The 19,799-nt window shown below is 37.2% G+C and overlaps 1 protein-coding gene across 1 annotated transcript in view; it reads right to left on the bottom strand.

Annotated features, from left to right (window-relative positions):
* LOC145687849 (proteasome assembly chaperone 2-like) overlaps positions 1 to 16,307 on the bottom strand; it is a 35,918-nt gene extending 19,611 nt beyond the window's left edge. The window contains exons 1-4 of the mRNA XM_081761320.1: positions 16,094 to 16,307; positions 12,172 to 12,343; positions 8,966 to 9,024; positions 7,706 to 7,884 (exon numbers count right to left, since the gene is read on the bottom strand). Of these exons, the coding sequence (XP_081617446.1) occupies positions 7,706 to 7,884; positions 8,966 to 9,024; positions 12,172 to 12,343; positions 16,094 to 16,180 (497 nt within the window). The 5' untranslated portion in view covers positions 16,181 to 16,307. The remainder of the gene's footprint in view (positions 1 to 7,705; positions 7,885 to 8,965; positions 9,025 to 12,171; positions 12,344 to 16,093) is intronic.
* Between the last annotated feature and the right edge of the window lie 3,492 nt (positions 16,308 to 19,799).

The following is a 19,799-nucleotide window of genomic DNA, read 5'->3' as shown; positions in this document are numbered from 1 at the left end:
ACGTTCTCTTTTATATATATAGATCTATATATATAAAAGAGAACGCACAAAATCCTTTGTCCGCTCATCACGCTAATACGACTGAACCGATTTCTTTCATTTTTGGGGGGTTGTTAGGATTTGGACCCTAGATGGTTTTTATCATATCACTTTAATTTTCAATTACCAGTGTCTTGAGATAATTGACCAATCAGGTGTCAATACGTAAAAAAAATCCTTTGTCCGCTCATCACGCTAATACGGCTGAACCGATTTCTTTCATTTTTGGGGGGTTGTTAGGATGTGGACCCTAGATGGTTTTTATCATATCACTTTAATTTTCAATTACCAGTGTCTTGAGATAATTGACCATTCAGGTGTCCATACGTACAAATCCTTTGTTATTAGTTCATCATAGGTATAAAAATAAACGTATTTATATGCAACCCGCATGACCCTGTGACTCGGCGGGTTAACATAACTGACAGGCGCTATAAATCACTTGAAAGCGAAAAAGTAAAAATTATCTAAGTAACAAAGTTTATTGCGTTCCGGGGTGACCGCAGCGAAGCGGGGTGAACGCTGCTAGTATATATATATAGTTAAGGAGTCTTAATAATTTAATACCATTTTCAAGTGAAAATAATACTATTCGTAACATTGTGTATGTTAATTCTCAGTTTTGAAGGATTATCAGTTTGTTTTTCTTCGGTATTCAGTTTCACAAAACAGTCTGTGAATGTTATTAATGTTGTAAGTTTGTCGACTAGGAAAGGTCGCTCTGACTTCATATCGATACTATGCTCAATCGACTCGTTTTTACATATGAAACTATTACGAAAACGGAGAAATCCTCGATCGGAAGTGTGTTCGAATTACGAGCGTTCAAAGTTCAAAATTGAACAGATTTTGCGAATAATTTGAAGTTACCACTTTTTGAGATAGACGCTTCATTTTTAATATCGGGGGGGGGGGGGGGGGGTTCTTGAGTACCCAACACAGTGGTGAGGTAGAAACATAAGATAAGGGCACTTATTGGAGAGGCGGTGAAGGGTAATGGCGTCTTACAAGTTGCAAATTGCCTCCTGTTTGGGACACAGTATCGATAAGCTAATGAAATGTATTTGCTACCCCTACTCGACTGTATTGTCATTCAAATATCATATCATATTATCGACTGTATTATTTTCTGTGTGGCCACCTTCAAACTGAACAATGACATTTGTCTCCAAAACGCTTTGCTAGGCGTTTCAGTGAAGAACGTCATGGTATTCATAATTATATTGTGATGCTCTTTCACTTCTGTAGATAGGAATGAAACCGATATTTTCTTAGAAGGTTCTGTCACCAATATGTTGTTTTGCCCAGATCAGCTGTAAAACAAAACTTTTGCATTGGGGCGCACAACGTAGTATCATATGTGGAAAACAAAAACAAAAACGAAAAAAAAAAAGTTTACTGTAAAAAGGAAGTTAATCCAAATAAATTATCCAACACAGGCTGGCACTGACAGTGAATACGAATATCAGTTTACACCACCGGCATTTCATTTGTAGTTAATCGCGCGGAATTGGCGCTTCAAACTAATCGCGCTGCGTCAGAGCGGTCGGCTGCGGAACTATCCTGAGTGGTATTCCGAACCCTGTCGGGCTATGCTTATGCACTGCGGAAGAGGGTGTTTCACATCATCGCTTTCCCTTTTTTATTTTATTTTCTATTTATTTTTTATTTTTAGTTCTCAGTGAATTGAAACGCCGATTGAAGCACAAATGAAGCACCTATCTCAAAAAATAGTTACGTCAAATCTTTTGCAAAATCTGTTCAATTTCGAACTTTGAACACTTGTAATTCGAACACGCTTCCGATCGAGGATTTCTCCGTTTGCGTAATTGTTTCATATGTAAAAACGAGTCGATTGATCATAGTATCGATATGAAGTCAGAGTATCACCATGTGACCTTCCTTAGTAAGATGATTTCTGTCAATGTAAGCATTTTTGTAATTGTGTGTTTTGTTGTTAACAAATACACACTCCAGCGGACACCGTGATGTAAAGTTATGTTAAATTCTGAGTGTTGACAGGATGTTCAATCTGAAAGAAGTATTGGTTAACAAAATTTCTTCAGAGAAATCTCATACGCATGTGTAACGATTTCGACTCGAATTTTGAGAGCCACAAGCCGCAGTGCAAGCACTTTTTGTTGTATAAATGCTTCTGTCTACTTCATCATGGTGCAGTTATTGCGAGTTAGTTGAAGAGTCATTAGGGAGTCAGTGGTATATAGTAACTCAGCGAATCTAAGACGCAGTCCGTCAGAATTAGGCAGAGAGTCTTCACCAAAAGTCTTCAAAATTCAGAAACAACCATTCACCAAGTTATTCACGTAGACTGATAGTGTGTACATCAAGGGTACCTGCACTCGACTAGTGGAGTTCCTGATGTTGGTCGACATCATCAACTACGTAAAGTATGATCCAGTTATCCTATCCTCTTTTAGGCTAAGAATTGTCAAACACTTTAGAATAATATAATAGACATTAGCTACACGAACAGACATCTATACACATTAAGTATGAGACAAAATAAGTGTTAAATATTACTTTAAATTGTGTTTCTCTTTTACATACACTGTTCTGTTTTGCCGTCTCAAAAGAGTGGTGGGGATCCCCATAATACGTCATAGCACATTATAGGTGTGTTGTTTCAACATTAGCAATATAGGCAATATAGGATGTACCTTAAGCTAATGCTACCAATCTTGGTCTACCCCAAGTGTTTTATATTAGAGAATGCTACATCCCAAATTCCATTTTAGAGGACTAACAACCCAGGTTGACAATATACATAGTACTAACTGAAATCCTGTTCTTCGCACGGGTTTATATGAAACATTTGAATCCACTTCCTCCTTTAGAACATTTATTTCAATTAGACAGAAATTATAAAAATACAGAAGATACAGTACCTTTGGCGTAACCCCCATAGAATACGTCTTCAATCAAATTGATATGATTAGAAAACCCAGCTTGAAGTGAATACTATCTATCTTCCAAAAATCATCTCAAAGAGAAATGTAATTCAGACCCGGAAAACCATGAATTCGATACAAATCTCAGTCATCTTTGACATTTTATTTTTCACCTCCCCCACCTCACCCTTTATAAAGGCATGAACTTGGACTTCAGCATCTCTCGATTATACTCTTTAGGTTCAGGGAGGCGATGATTAAGGCAAATGAATGATCATGGAAGAATTGGTGGAATGAGAAAGAGGGAGGGAACGGGAGTACCTCGAGAAAACCCACGGACACTCTACTGTCCACCACAAACCTTCTTGTCCGGGGATCGAACCAGTGACACCATGCACCAGAGGTAAACGCTCTATCACTGAACCACCGTGCCACGTTGATTTACTTACAGCAAGAACTGGCTTTTTTGATTTGGTTTAGCGTGCTATCCTTAACCCTTGTGTACTACCATGGGGTCTTTTGAGCTCCCAGTGATGTTTATCGTGATATATCTTTTAAACAAGTGAGATTACAAATCTGTCTTTTCTTCTATTCCATCTCGAGTATATCGTAAAAAAAAAAGTCAGTTGTCTGTCTGATGGTTCTGCGTAAAGAACATAATTTAAATGGGGTTCTAAAAGACTCCATGGTAATTCCTCTGTAAAAATGTCCTTGGTAGTACACAAGGGTTAAAGAAACCAGAAGGGGCATAAATCAACTACTTCATGTTTTTAATGTTGACCACTACAGAGCAAAAATGGTGATACATAGACGCGGTTTTCTGTAATCAATTAAGTATTCCAAGGATACGTACAATTTCTAGTCTAATGTTACTAAACCGCTACTACCACTTCCAATTTCAGTACCATACACTAAACACACTTCCACGTGGTGGGGTCGTGGTGGCTCAGTGGTAGTGTTCACCTCTAGTGCGTGGGGCCCTGGTTCGATTCCCTGGTTTCTATGATAGCTCACTCGAAAATTTCGCTCGTCCAGCGTATCACAATGTACTCACCACTCGTACTACTCTGTCAGAGTTTATTTCGCGTTCTCGTCTCCCTCAATTTCCAGTAGATTATTTGTGCATGTATTTTATTCGTACATGACACCGAAAGTTATACAGGCTACCACATTCTACCCTTATTACATCGACTAACTTTGGACTTAGTAACGCGAACTAAGACATTGATTGTAAAGGGTGAAAAATTTAGGTATGTCAGGCAAATATGATACGCGTCTCATACGGGAAGATCCCACAAGTTGTCGCTCAAATCTGACTGCCACATAGCACATCTGATAGAGCATCATGAGAAATGAAAATGAGCAAACTTGAAAGTGCTAAAGACCAGAAGGATAGGACCTACGGGGCTTCAACATTTAAATATATATATTTAAAAAAAAATCATAGAAATATATACGTTTCAAGTAAGTATCTTGAAAACCGTTAAAGCAATCAAAACAAAAGTTGCACAATATAATGAGAACAAAATGCCCTATCGAAAACCACAATACACTGTGGCTACAGGTGAAGCACTGGTGCCAACTCAGCACAAAAATATTTTGTTTGAAATAGCATCATATACAAGTGTGCACAGATTAAAAATGCACTATTATCACTAAACATAACAGTGAAGTGAAGTGTAGTACAATGTTACACACTGTTTGAGCTACGTGTACTGAAAATGTACCATGGAGAAGTCTGATATGTTGCAACAGATGGCAATAAAGGAATCTGGGTCTCATACTATGAATTTAGTTCAAATACATAACACAGATAGTATAACATAGCAAAATGTCAGCAGTGTCACAAAATATTGATGCATTTGAAAAACGAAATTGAGTGATGCCATTTTTACGTCCTGTGTCAGCTCCGAAGCTATATAGGGCGGGACCTATAGTGTAAAGTGGAATCCGAACCAGTATGAAATAGAAAGATAATAATGAAATGTAAAGTGAAAAGAACAACAAAAAACATGTCCGAGAAGGGATTGGAACCCGCAACTCCTAATATGTCGGTTGTCTAGCCTTCTAGAGCACACGGCTATCCGGGCCAACTGAAAACGAAATGAGGTAGTAATAAAATAATATTTTCAATGTGAATATTGTAACATTACAGTGTACAAACATAGTCATACAGAAGAGGAGGTATGTAGGAGAGGGAGTAAAAGAATATGTCACTTAACACGAAAGAGATAAATCAAGAAAGTACTCTTCCAAATATTGATAAGATAATTTGGAGAACCAGTTTACAGAATTAGAAAACAAGTGTTTCTTTCGTCGCGTGTATCATTTTGTTTTCGCGAGTTGTCTGCTCATTCACCAGGGCTACATAAGTATAATGCAAAGCTCTCACTTTTTTCTAACGCATTCCTTTATTACCATCTGTTTCCACATATCAAATTTCTTCCTAGTACATTTTCAGCACACGTAGCTCAGTGTGCGACATTGTACCACTACACTTCACTGTTATGTTTAGTGATAATAGTGCATTTTTAATCTGTACACACTTTCATATGATGCTATTTGAAACAAAATATTTTTATGTTCAGTTGGCACCACTGCTTCACCTATGACAACACTGTATTGTGGTTTTCGATAGGGCATTTTGTTCTCATTATATTGTGCAACTTTTGTTTTGATTGCTTTAACGGTTTTCAAGATACTTAAAACGTATATATTTCTATGATATGATATAAAACGTATATATATTGATATTTAAATAACAAAGCCCCATAGGTCCTATCCTTCTGGTATGTAGCACCTTAAAGTTTGCCCATTTTCATTTCTCATGATGTTCTATCAGATGTGCTATGTGGCAATGAGATTTGAGCGACAACTTGTGGGATCTTCCCGTGTTAGGCAAGTTTTAGGGTTAGACAAAATTCATCTGAAGGTTCCATGGTTGGTCCATATTTACTTCTAGTTCGCAGGACGGATCAGTGGAAGGTCTTTCTCTTACGTACAGAGGGTCCCTGATCTATTTCACACAATATAGACAATACTTTGCAAAATGAGATCTTGCTAAACGGTTTTCTTAGTTTTCTCAACACTTCTGCGATCATTCCCATTCGTCTGGGATCAGGGCATAACAGGGTTTGAAAAACCCTGTTTTTTTTTAAAAAAAAAGCCCAACCCACATGGGCTCATATGTATTTTTCGGATTTAATTGAGTTTTTTTCGAAATATTTCAATGTCTTTGGGGTAAAAGTGTTAACATGTGATTTATATTTCATTGTCATTGTCACAACTTGCAACAATTTTCTATTCACTGTTGTTTTGAAAAAAAAAAAAAAAATGGCTGCCATTTTGACATTGGATCGCCGAGAAAATCTATAAAGATAATTTAGAATGTCTCATGTTTGTACCCTGAAAATTTACACTTAAAAGCCCGAAAGTTGTAGTCTGTAGTGTGTGTGGTACATGCAAGCAAACGAACAATTGTAGATCGAGTCATCCCAGGAGCCTCAGTGGCCTTCGCCAAATATGAGTATCAAATATATTAATTTAAAACAAAGATATAATTTGTTTTATTAAATAAATGGTTTCATTGTTGAAGCTCACTTCCGATATTTTGTATGTTCAATTACGGGAGTTTCCCAAGCACTTGTTGCAAGACGGTTCTTTCCCGAAAATAAAGTATATCTTTGTTAATTGTTCTAAATTAATACTTTATGAAGTGAATGTTTCAAAAAGTCTTAAATGAAATTAAATATCTTGCAGCGTAAAATAAATAGTTTTATTGTTGAACTATTTACTTCCGAGCTTCAATTGTGGGTATTTTCCTGAAAATGCTTCTCTCTTTACTGTGCATGCAAGTTTTAATTCAATACTTGAAATAGTAAGCGCAGCGAGGCAAATACGCTAGTTATCGCCCAGGGCAAGAACTCATCTTAGCGCCCCCTGAGCAACCAAAGGAAAACGCTCCCCCAAATATTTGCCCAATTTCTTGCCCTCCCAATCCCGCGCTCGTGCCACAAACCCCGTTTACCCCCCCCCCCCCGGTTACGTCACTGAGTAAGCGTTATGTAGTCTTCGGAACTTCGAGCATTAAGCTTCTTAAATCTGACCGCTATTGCTGGTGTTGATTTTACAGAATGCTTATTTGAAGAGAAGAAACAAATGACTGAACTAAACTGTTGTTGGAAAACCAAATTTTACTGAAGAATACTTGTGTTACCATCAAAGGTAAGAAATAATACTAATAGTTTTACTAATGTACTTACTTACATATTTAGTGGTAGTACCGGTACCTATGGCCTTAAACCTGTCAAACGTGTGAGGGATAACGTCCCTCGGCGTCACAGAGTCGGCGAGCACCCTATTCACGGAAAGCATTTTATAAAATATAAAATTGCATATTTTACTTCAAATAGGCTATAAGTATAATCCATACATTCTGTAATTATCTCAAGCTAAGTTTTTTTATTCATTCAGCGCATTGAGAACTTTATAAAGGCCTTACGTTGAATGCTGTTGTACAGCTTAATGTAAAAGCATCTAATTCGCCCAAGGAAAATTCAAAATCTGATAAAAATCACTTTCAATGTGATTACCTTGGCTGTACCATTAATATACTAACAAAAATCTGAAAAACCTTTTTTTTTTTTTTTCTGGGCCTACTTGGCAAACCCTGCGAAGTTAAGCCTACACTTTCACAAGTTTTCAATTTTCTTAATAAAATAACAGAAAGAGAAAACGCTTAGTTATTAAAAACCTACCTAAATGTATCTCCATTTTCCGCTTCCACTTCTGGCGAAGCCAAGTATCTAAACGGTTCTCCACCGATTTGGACCTCGATTCTGTCCGATCCGCACATACTGGTTAAAATTATAATTTTTTTAACTTTCATTTCCTTTGCCCACTTTATCACATGATCCAGAAGTGAATGTATATGCTCCTGTAAAGGATAACAAATAAAAACATGTCAGCAAACACAATAAAGAAAAATTAATATGTAATAGTAGCTCACATGATTCTTTTAGTTTCTATGAACTATATACATTGGACACTATAGTAAATACAGAAGATCATTTTAACCTTAAAATGCACTCAGCTGCCCTAGGCTGCAAAACCTTTTCACATCACCGATTATGTTCAATATGATGGCTCTGGCGACGAACAACCGCACTACATCAGAGCTTCCATTAAAGGCGAACTTTATTCAGTACAGCCCACTCGTCCTGCCACACTTTCGAGAGTCCCTCAAGTGATGTGATTCGACGTCTTAATAAGTCCAAAACACAAAAGTTGATAGATGATGATGCCCGGCCACTTCTGATGGTTCGACAAAGATGTATCTAAATGTGATAATCTAGATACCTGTCTCCTGTTCCAAACGAGCCATGTACGCCATTGTTTCGGCGGTGTGACTGCTGGCTTCCTCTTGGTGGATACGAATTCTGGCGGTCTCGTTCCCATAGAAAGCAGCGGGCACGTTGGCGGTACAAGGAATCTAAGGCATGCTGTATGTAAATAACAGTATTTATCTTCATATTGAATACAACTCTGTGTATAGGAAGATTTCCCTTGGTAGAAAAACCCGCCATTACCATAAACCCTATGGGAAATTTATTGTGCATCTGTCGTGAAGTTTGTCATCGTCAGGCCGATCATACTGAACATGATCGATGATGGAAAAGGAGTCTTAGACGGAAAAGGGGTCATAGCCTAGGGTAGACGGGTGTAATTCGCTACTATAAGAATGCAATGGTCTTTTGTATATTTTACATTAACACTAATTGACTAGGCAAATCATACTACGGCCATATTAGCATACGTGTACTTTACAGCACAATGCAATCAATAGCGATTGAGTTTCTAGTTCAGGGCTTTAAGTCATTACTATTTTTTTTTTTTTTTATTTATCTTTCAAAATCCTAATAATTCCAACTACAACAAAAGCGTCTTATTTTATTTATTTTTGTATACACAGATCAGAGAATGCCAATAATACATATAAACCAATCGCAGTAACTCACTCGCACAGTTGGAGTTCTGAGCTGGATGAAGAACATGTGAAGATTCTTGTCATAAAATACTGAAACGAAAAGAAAAAACAGAGAAAATGTAAGTGACGCACTTTTTTTTGTTTTTTTTTTTTTTCTAAATCATTACTTGAAGATGAAATGTACAAATGCTGAAAAGAGGTTAAATATATTGTAATGTACCACGTGCTTCTGTATACAAACAATACTTTACACTCTTGTTTCTAAACTTTACCACATGCATTTACAACAGAGTATTATACGCCACGTGGATTTACTATGAAAAATCAAACGACGGGCTTCCAGCGCTTCCTACGAACGAGATAACGACATGGGAGCAGCAGCGCCACCAGCGCCAGGACGCCTATATAATGAGATGCAGCCGGCAGACCTTCACCAGTTTGCTGGTCCTCTGATCTTCAGTAGCTCTCAGGTCTCCCCTCTATAGACTTGCAGTGGAGTCTAAAAGGCACCTACCCTTCTGCAAAGCCTCACCTTGCAGTAGAACAACGGGAGAATCCTAACCACAATCCGGCTTGGGCTTGCAACGGAGCCTTGACGGGAACCTTAAGCCCCTCTACTTCAAGTAGAGTAGAGCGTGTCCCACAACCCTTCACGTAGCTCACAATTGAGGATTCCTTCCCGAGGCCGTCAGATCGAGGAACACATGTATTTCACCCAGAACCTTGTTAGAGGATGGTATATCAGTATTTGTGAATACTATTATAATCTATTTGAGGATTTGTAAATAAACCGATAGTGGGAGTCGATTCCGGACATTCAATTACTCAACCTAGGTCTACTTATGAACTATAAGGAACAGTTTTACAATGTGTATAACTAACTAACTAACTAACTCTATGGCCTATGGAACCCGCAGGTTCAGTGCCGCGTTCACAAAAGCTCTCCACTGACTTCTATCCTTAGCTAATTGCATCCAGTTTCTACTTTGTATTCCTATCTCTGCGAGATCCATCTTAATCCTCCCATCTGCGCCTAGGTCTTCCTAATGGTCGTTTTCCTATGGGTCTTCCAGTCAAGGCTTTGAAAGCGTTTCTACTTTATTCCATTCCAGCTACATGACCTGCCCACCTAAGCCTCCTAGACTTGACGACCCTAACAATGTTGGGTACACCGTATAAACTATGTAGTTCCTCGTTATGAAGTTTCCGCCATTCCCCATTCTCGTTCCTCTTGGGTCCGAATATTCTTCTCAGGATCCTGTTCTCAAATACTTTCAGTCTATGTCCTTCCCTCAGAGTAATTGACCATGTTTCGCAACCATACAGAACAACAGGCATGATTATCGTTTTATATATTTTAAGCTTCAAATTTTTCGACAGAATTCGCGACGACAAGAGATTTTGAACCGAATAGTAACACGAATTCCCTGCTTTTAGTCGACATTTAATTTCTTCGTGAATATGATTTTCATCTGTTAATATTGATCCTAAATATTTGAAAGTATCCACTTTATCAAAAGTATTATTTAATATTTTAACGCCCCCACAATTTGCCGTATTACGGTCCCGACGCACTTCCATGTATTTAGTTTTCTCTGCATTTACTTCTAAATCTATGTCCCTGCAAGCGTTTAATAAGATCTCTGCATTTATTTCTACTGTTCTCCTATCATCCCCTATTAAATTTACATCATCAGCATATGCCATCACCTGGTGAATACCGTTTAACTCTAGGCCCTGGTTGCTATCTTTGATTTTCCTTATGGCGTATTCCAGCACAAAGTTAAATAATAATGACGACAACGCATCTCCTTGTTTCAGGCCATTTATTACAATGTATATATATATATATATATATATATATATATATATATATATATATATATATATATATATATATATGGGTTTATTTGTCAATTGTGGACCCCATACCGTTGTGTTTATCAACTTACTAATCCTAACCAAAACTTAAAAGTTTTCAATAAGTAAACAAATAAATAAGAACTTATTTTAGAAATTTTAACAGTTCAATAGTTTAACAAATAGTTGAGACTTCCCGATTATATATATATTTTTTTCATGTTGTACAGTCTTGAGCAAAGGTATTTACTCCCCCTTGTACGATTCTTTTCAATAACTTTGCAATGGATGGACGAATCGGAGAGTAGTTTCGGTAACTTGTAGATAATTACATTCTGTTTATGTCGAACAAAATCGTACGCAGTCCGACAGTTGATAAGATGATACGTGAAGGCTAAGTACTCTTCGTGCTGACTATAATTTGCCCTGACGGGTCACTGGAACTACCTTTCAACGTTTTTAAATTATTGTTAACATTCTGCTGTAAATAAATAAACTACGCTTATGCGACATCCGGTGACTATATTTAACTGAAGAAAGCGTGCAGAATTATTATACGGATCTATACACAAATTCATGAAATAATACTACTTTCTATCTGCATTCACTTTTTGTACCTACAGCAATCATTTTGGAGGTGTGCCCTTGCATTCTCCAGTGTAGATTTACTATAAGAGATCTTCTGCAAAAACACCAACCAACCTGTGCTAGGTGGCTAGTAAAAAGCACGAATGCTATTTTCATAAAACATAGTTGAACGACCAATAGTGAGCGACGGAGGTTAGGAGCCCTGCAGGGTTCATTGTTTCCTACCTTTATCACAATTTAGACAAAAACAAGATGGCCACTAAAAATCTGAAAAGATTTCAATGGTTCCGCTTTTTAACTCTTCACTTCGTATACCCTGATTCACCTTCAATCAGTTCATACACTGTCCATAATGGCTGCCTAAACGTGAGCGCTTGTGTAAATTGTTACACTTTATTTTGATTTTTTTTTGAGGTAGTAAAACCACTAACTACTTCGATTGCTTATAAACTACTTTATTAGTTGCAATTTATCATAAACGTTTCACAAACTAGGAATCCATCTCTAATTACCTTATGGGAGAATACGTGGATACCACCTTCGACTTTCATTTCTACATTTCAACGTAAACACGCATCTCAGAAGTAAGTGCACATCATATTTCCGTTATTTACACACTACTCTATTAAAGTATTATTAGAGATTTCTTCTGTAAATTTTATAAATCTATGAATCCGTATAATAAATCTGCAACGAAGAAAGTTTACATAGTCATTCTGCCTGTGGTTACAGTGTTAAAATACTTTCGAACGTCAAACTTCAAATCTAGCGGACTACCGTTACGCTCACCTTCTGCAGACGTTGTAATTCCTGTGTCATCTTCATTACCTCCCTCAAACAGTTCGTCTCCAACGACTGGCGGAACGGCGGGATGCCAAATACAAGCAACTTTAACAGGTTTTAAAGTTTCGAGGATGAGATCCATCGCTAACTGTCCAACGTTCCCAATACCAACTGACGGCTGAAATGGAAGAATAATAATAAAAGAAACCGTAAAAGAGAAAACACATTTCAATCATGCTTCATACTTAACATCAGTATGTCAAACTTGCAGTAATCAAAAGCTGAAAGAAAATGTCATTCCGAATGCAAATTTAATGTATGAAAGTAAAACTTTTACAGTAGTTTCTAGGAAGTTACTTCCATCATACGCGAGATATAAAAATGTAATATTACTTTTGAGTTACTTACTGGATAAAAAGTACAAACAATTTGTAATGACAGTCACAGTGATAAAGTTCACTTCTCAAGCGCAAGTTCGCATGATCAAAACTATTCTTCACCATGGGACACTCAAACCCTTGTTTTTCTCTCCGGTTTTATGAACATCCCACGATTATGCTACGAGGTTAAGGGAGACGGTGATGATAATAATGAACAAAATGGTGAACTGGGAGGAAACGGAAAAACAAGATGCTTTTACTCCCATTTTATCTCTCTCCCTCTGTATATACACATTGCGAGGCATTTAAAACTATCAACTGAAATACCGTCGAAACGAGAAACGCTAGCGATATACGGTAAACAGTAATATCAAACGGGGCTCGTCAAATGGAGGTATCGTGCGGTAGGAACAATATCAACAAATAGAGCATCAGGTATGAAGTAAATTTTTTTTGTTATGAAACGATAGACAAGAGCATAAATAGCATGAAAGAGTACACGTGGAGAAATACAATCTCGTTCGTCTCATGCTTCTAGGGCACATAGTAACGAAGACATGACCATGGGAATGGTTGTTAACAGAAAGACAAGTGACCCACTTGACCGTTAGTGCCGCGGTACAAATTAGCTGCAGAAGTCCAGACAAGATATGAACAAACACGAAAGGCTTCCATTACAAAGGACGTTAAACATTGTTTCGCATAACCAAATATATATGCCCATTAAAATAGTTTTTTTTTTCTTCTTTAAATTATTTTCTTACAACAATTGCCCCTTAACGTGTTCTGCTTCATATTCTAATGGGCATTCTTTTATTGTAACATTTCTTTCTACAATCGAAGCTATGCGAATGATGTGCCTACAATAAGACCAGGAAAATAAGCCAAGTTCACTCACCGGGTGTGTGAAGAATGGAAATCTTGCCCCAAAGGTGCAAAAGCTAGACTATAGCGGGAGTTTATAAAAGATTAACTACCAATTTAAAAATATTAGATTATGCTCTGTTTGTATCCCCTACACACTTTACACATTACCTGCACCTAATAGGGTAATGCATGCCGGTCGGTGCATTATTATATTTTTTTTTTTTTCAAAACGAATTAGAGAAAATCAATACTAAACAATTACTACTATTGGCATAAAATCTACAGTGTATAAAACAAAAACCAACTTGTGCTAGGTGGCCACTAAAAAGCAAAACTGACAGAAAACTAATCCACAGCAGCGCACCAGGGGGCCCAGCGATAGCGCAAGGGTGCGTTTGTAGATAACAGGCGCGTAAGCGGCGGTGTGCATATGCATAAACGAGGACAGTGGAAAAACAGTTCATACGGCATAAAAATATATGCCTTGGGTCTGGCAGAGCTTTGTGGTAATTCCATGATGGCCTTCAGACATCACTACACTTTATCATGTCTTACTACTTGGTAAGGAGCACACTTTCCATTTCATAATTCCATCTTATCAGGCCACGATATTGCAAAACATGATCACTTACTCTGAGGGAAGAACGTAGACTGAAAGTATTTGAGAACAAGACCTTGAGACGAATATTCGGACCCAAGAGAAACGGGAATGGCACAAACTTCATACCGTGAAACTGCATAATTTATACGGTTTACCAAACACTGTTAGGGGCATCAAAACTAGGATGCTCAAGTGGGCAGCTCATGCAGTCAGGATGGAAGAAAGTAGGAATGCTTTCAAAGTCTTGACTGGGAGACCAATCGGAAAACGACCATCACGAAGACGTAGGCGCCGATGGGAGGGCAATATTACGATGGATTTCGCAGAAATAGAAAGTGGATCCGGTTGGCTAAGGATAGAAGTCAGTGGAGAGCTTTTGTGAACGCGGCATTTAATCTCCGGGTTCCATAGGCCATTGAGTCAGTTAGGTAGTTAGACTAAGAAATATTTTAATTACAACAAGGTTTTAGAACACAGGTCCCCCCCATATAGGTTAATAGCTAAACTGGTTCTCTTCTGTACCAAAGTTTAATATTTAAGTCACATATTATTGCAGAGCGAGCGTGAGCGAGTGAAGGCGGGCTAGAGACCCGCAGTCACGTTGTTTGCTGTCTTTATTACAGTTAAGTGGGAAGGGAGACCTGTGTTCTAGAACCTTTCCTTTAATTACTCATAAAATCCTGAGAGAAAAGCAACTCACGTATCTCTTCCTATTATCCCCCCCCCCTGAAATAGGATAGCACCGAAGGGCGATACGTTATGGTGCACCACTGAGTGCTGCTACAATTCATTGGCACTTTCTCTCCCCTCCTGCACCGCTTCTTCATAGATTGGTTACTATGCCAGTGGGTTTAAAACACTGACATTATGTTCTATTGCCAGTTTACCCAATATAGCGCCAATCCACAACTTTATATACTGAAATATTAAACTTCGTTTTTCCCTGTGGTTAGTCGCCGTACAGTGATAAGTTTCATTTTACCTTATGCAGTCATTTTGACATATGATTAGCGTCATACTAAAGGCCTGACTACTGCAGGAAACATACGTTAGTCGATCTCTTTAGCATGTCACTCACTAATCACACATCAAAACAACTCTGCATAAGGCCCATTACCTTTTTCGTTTTTATGTTGCTTAAATTTCGTATAATTTAATCAATATTCTCGTAATTTCGGGAAAACACCCCCGGTACTTAAGGCGATATTATTTTTCGCTAGCGAAGTACTTTTACACAATGTACAAAAACCCGTGCAGGTCCAGTTAGGTACACTACTGGAAGTAAATTTTGACAAACCTTGAATTGAATAATTGTTGAAATTCTGTCACTAATTTATTCTTATTGTTCTCCTGGGCGATATGACACTACCCCACTTAGCATACATAAAATTCAACGGGTGTAGCAGAAGTAATTGTTGAAAAATTGCAATACTTTACAATTTGCGCATAAATACAACTTCCGGATGTATGGCATAAATAATAAACAAAAAACAAAGTGAGCTAGGTAGCTACTAAAAAGTACGAATATCTAACCGAGTCGGTGCAGGACGAAACTGGTGCACAACGCGGAAGCACGTACATAGGAAGCAGGCGCGTCAGCGTAGGTGAGTACACTCTTAAGCGAGGGATGTGTAAACACGTGGTTTTTCGCAATGATACGAGTTCCAACAGCAGTTGTAATGGTTTCATGCTAGGAACTTTACACTTGTAAAACGGTACGCTTTTGCACGCTGAAATACTCTACCGGTGGCAAGTAGTATCTAATACAGTTATGTTTCATATGCACTTATATTAACCATCGTAAAGCGCTGGTAATGAATGTAACTACACTAGTAACCCTATACTTGTAAATCTAAAATAAAACTGTACTACATACTATTTAATTCTGCTGCCTGCAGAAATTTGTTCTAATAAACATGACTTTCCATGCAGAGTATTGAACTTTACCTGAAATTTTTGTAACATGTGGTGAGCCTAAACTTGACCACCAACGTAATTAATTTTCAGAGTCCCGTATTTTTAATCTATACGGTATACACATATAAATATGTACACGATAAATCAAGAAAAACAGTCTTACCATTACTAAAGTACACCCATCATCATTTATTTGTCGAAACATTTTAAAAGGATTATTTACTGCTTTATGCCTTTCATCCCCCATCATTGTTTCTTTTACTTTTGAGTTCAGCAATCACAACTTCTTCGCCTTCCGTCAAGTGTCAACTAAAATGTACCTGTACGGGCAGCTTTTAAAACAAAATATTCTAAGAAATTGAAAGATAACAAGTACGGTCGCAGCAAGAGAACCATGTCAACCATATCACTGAACTTTTTCCACTTACACTTCTTCTGGGGGAGAAGGAATCTCTCCCTCTCCTTTGTTCCAGGAACTTCTTTATGTGTAAATTGATTATGAAAACAGTAATTGATGAAAAGCTCGTAGTAAAACTGCAAAATAAAGAAAAAGAAGAAAAGTGGATAACATGGAACAACCGATTCCCTACTTGCGAACAGAATGTCACAACTATAAAATATTGATCGAATACTGATGTAAGATAGCACGAAGATGAATTGTTATAAAACACACACAAATGATTGTACAGCAAAATGTGGATGTGGCAGAGTATGTATAGAAATTGAAATTAAAATATTTGAAAAAGTTTCAACCTGACCGGAATTCAAACCCGGGCCCACCGAACAGAAGTTCAATACGCTAACCACATACCTACCGCGTCATTTAACCTATTATCTAAACTTTTAGTTAGTTAAAGCCATTTCATGAAAAAATATAAACAAGATACTCAAATATAGCGAAAACAAACAAATATAAACAAAATATAAATAAGAAAATATAAGCAAATTTTGTGAGTGTGTTAATGACTTACTCAATTCCTTGTTTAACTCAGAAACAAGTTATATAGACCTTACTCAATGAGGAAAATATCACGAAATGTTCTTCAAGTAGATGCTACGCCATTGGTAGAGCCATAACTTGTGAGGGGGCAACTTCCCCCCAGAGAAACTCCCCTCCGTACAAAGGGGCCCATTTGAGACAAAATTTTCTTACTCCGTATATGATACGAACATGAAATTAGAAATGAAGCATCAAATAGGGTCGCTACATTACATAAACAAAACAGCACACAAAAGATAAATAGAACAAAAAACGAGTCGTGGACCCATTTCAGTAATATTTATTCGTATGGCTTTGAGATTTATCAATATTGTCCCCTTAATAATTTAGTCATGTATGGAATGGGACAGGGAGTAACTAACTGAACCGCAGACCTTGCAGTGCGGGAAGGCCCAGAGGCTCCGGGGGCCTAAAATATTAAGAGAAAGTTGAGGGCCAATAATTAGAAAATCAACGTTTTCTAGGGGGGCCAAATAAGCTTATTAATACTTGCCCCACCCCCAGAAAAAAATCTAAGTTACGGCGCTGGTCATCGGTGGCAGGGATGGTCCCAATTTACATTACATTTCGTCTTTACCATAACTTCTAATTTCCAAAAAGAAACTAGGGGTTCGAATTCCTTTGAAGAGCAAGGTCGGAATTTTAATTGTCCTCAGTATTTATATGATCGTGTTCCTGCAGTGTTTGGAATACGTCGAAAGGACATGAGGTGCCAGTGGCAAACAATACTCCTGTTGGGGCGATTTGTTTTTTAAAAAAATGTGAAAAAAGCAAACTCCCATTGCAGCTACTTGGGTTCAAATCCCGTCGTGGTAATTAGTAATGTTTCTGATTGGGAAGATAATGTTTATGTAATTGGTATTGTAATTATTTTATTCCTTTATTATTATTATTATTATTATTATTATTATTATTATTATTATTATTATTATTATTATTATTATTATTATTATTATTATTATTACCACAATGGAAAGAAAAAGTAATATAGTCGAAGGTATTCATGGGAACAGAAAAAAAAATAGAATATGTCAGATGTTTCTTAGGTTTACACATGAACGCAATAATATTATTACGTTTATGGATTTACAGGTAGAATTATCATTTTATAACAACAAGAAATGGAATATTGTTAGCTGATAACATTAATGCATTTTGTTTCGACTTTCTTCTAAGTAGAAAGGTGAGGTGACATCTTAAATAGGATCATTCTCGTGACTAACGAGCCCTATTGTCAGTTTGATCACTATTTGCAAGTTTTGCACACAATTCCTTGGAACTCATTTTTGTCTCATACTACAGCAGTGGGGACGTTAAACTCAAAATCAACTCAACAAAAAATACAGTGCTTCGCACCATATATCCATATATGCTTACCATCCGCTTTATAACCATTGCTGAAGCTTGTTTATTATATGGAACGCTTAGAGCTATCAACCCATAAAGTTGTGAGAAAAATAGAAAAATTTGTAATGTAAGCTTCTGTATGTTGGTCTACGTACCTTGATTTGGGACTTTCATCCGTTTTTCCACTGAAAAGTATCGATAGTTAAACAAGGAAATAATTAGACCATGATAATTTAATTGAAATTCATCGTAATTTTGCCCATGACAAACACTTTACCATTTTATATCGTAAAGGTCCGATCCACCATTATTGTAGCAGAGCGGTGCTTTAAGGATTGACCGTAGAAATTAAAACTCCGATTTAGTTAGAATTTGACAATCTGGTTTTTATTACAAGTATAAACTCTTTAGTCGGTAGAAAAGAGGACGTAGATCATGTGTTAGAGTTGATGACGATGTGTGTTGGTGGTCAGTGGTTCATGGTGTGTGGTGGGTCCGAGTGGGTCATGATGGGTAGTGGGTCAGAGTGGGCCAAGGTGGGTGGTAGATCATGGGTCAGAGTGGGTCGCGGTGGGTGGTGGGTCAAGTTTTCATTGACCCACGCTATCTCTTATCAAATCTGTAAAACCAAACCAAACAAAGAGCAATATTACTACACGAAACGCTCAACATCTTAGCTATTCATGACAAACTACTGCATGATCCGAATAACTCTACGCACAAATCATCATTTGTCATATTTTATCGAAATACATCATGACTTTTCTGACAACCTGATATTTGAAATGTTGTTAATACGCAAAGTTCATTGATCTCATCATTTATTCACTTATTCTCTTATGATCATCACAACCTTTAGTGTACTTCCCGTAGATATAGAAAGCTGAAATGTAGTATCCAGGCTTGGTGTAGCGTGCAAGTAAAGAAATGAAAAGCAACAGGATAATATTTCCCTCTTCCGAACCCCCTAAAGTGGAGTGTGTTGATTATTCAATAATAAGACTTGAAATCTAATCAGAAAATTCATAAAATATAAAATATGTAGCCAAGTTTCGACTTTGCAGTAATAATAATAATAATAATAATAATAATAATAATAATAATAATAATAATAATAATAATAATAATAATAATAATAATAATAATAATAATAAAGGTATAACGGAATTAGAAAATAAATTGCGTAAGCAATACCTTCCAATTAAGAAAAAAACATTGTCACAACGCAGGGCCGTAACTTGTGGGGACAGGGTTGCCACTGTCCCCCAGGGAAGCTCCCCGCCGTTCGAGGGGTTCCCATTTTAAGACAAAATTGTCTTAATCCATATACGATACGAAAATGAAATTACAGGGTGCGGCACGTAAAACCGGCCCGTAAAGTGAACACATAAAATGAAATGTAATGTATTGAATATGATTAACTACAACACATAAATAAAATGTAATGTATTGAATATGACTACTCACCTTCACAGCAGGTGCTGAAAGTGTCCTCCGCCCACTTCAACACACATGTGAGCAC

This window comes from Thermobia domestica, chromosome 6, assembly GCF_964235325.1.
Source record: "Thermobia domestica chromosome 6, izTheDome1.hap1.1, whole genome shotgun sequence".
Lineage (NCBI taxonomy): Eukaryota > Metazoa > Arthropoda > Insecta > Zygentoma > Lepismatidae > Thermobia > Thermobia domestica.
Note: the sequence above shows the minus strand (reverse complement) of the source record. Positions and strands in the feature narration are given on the sequence as shown.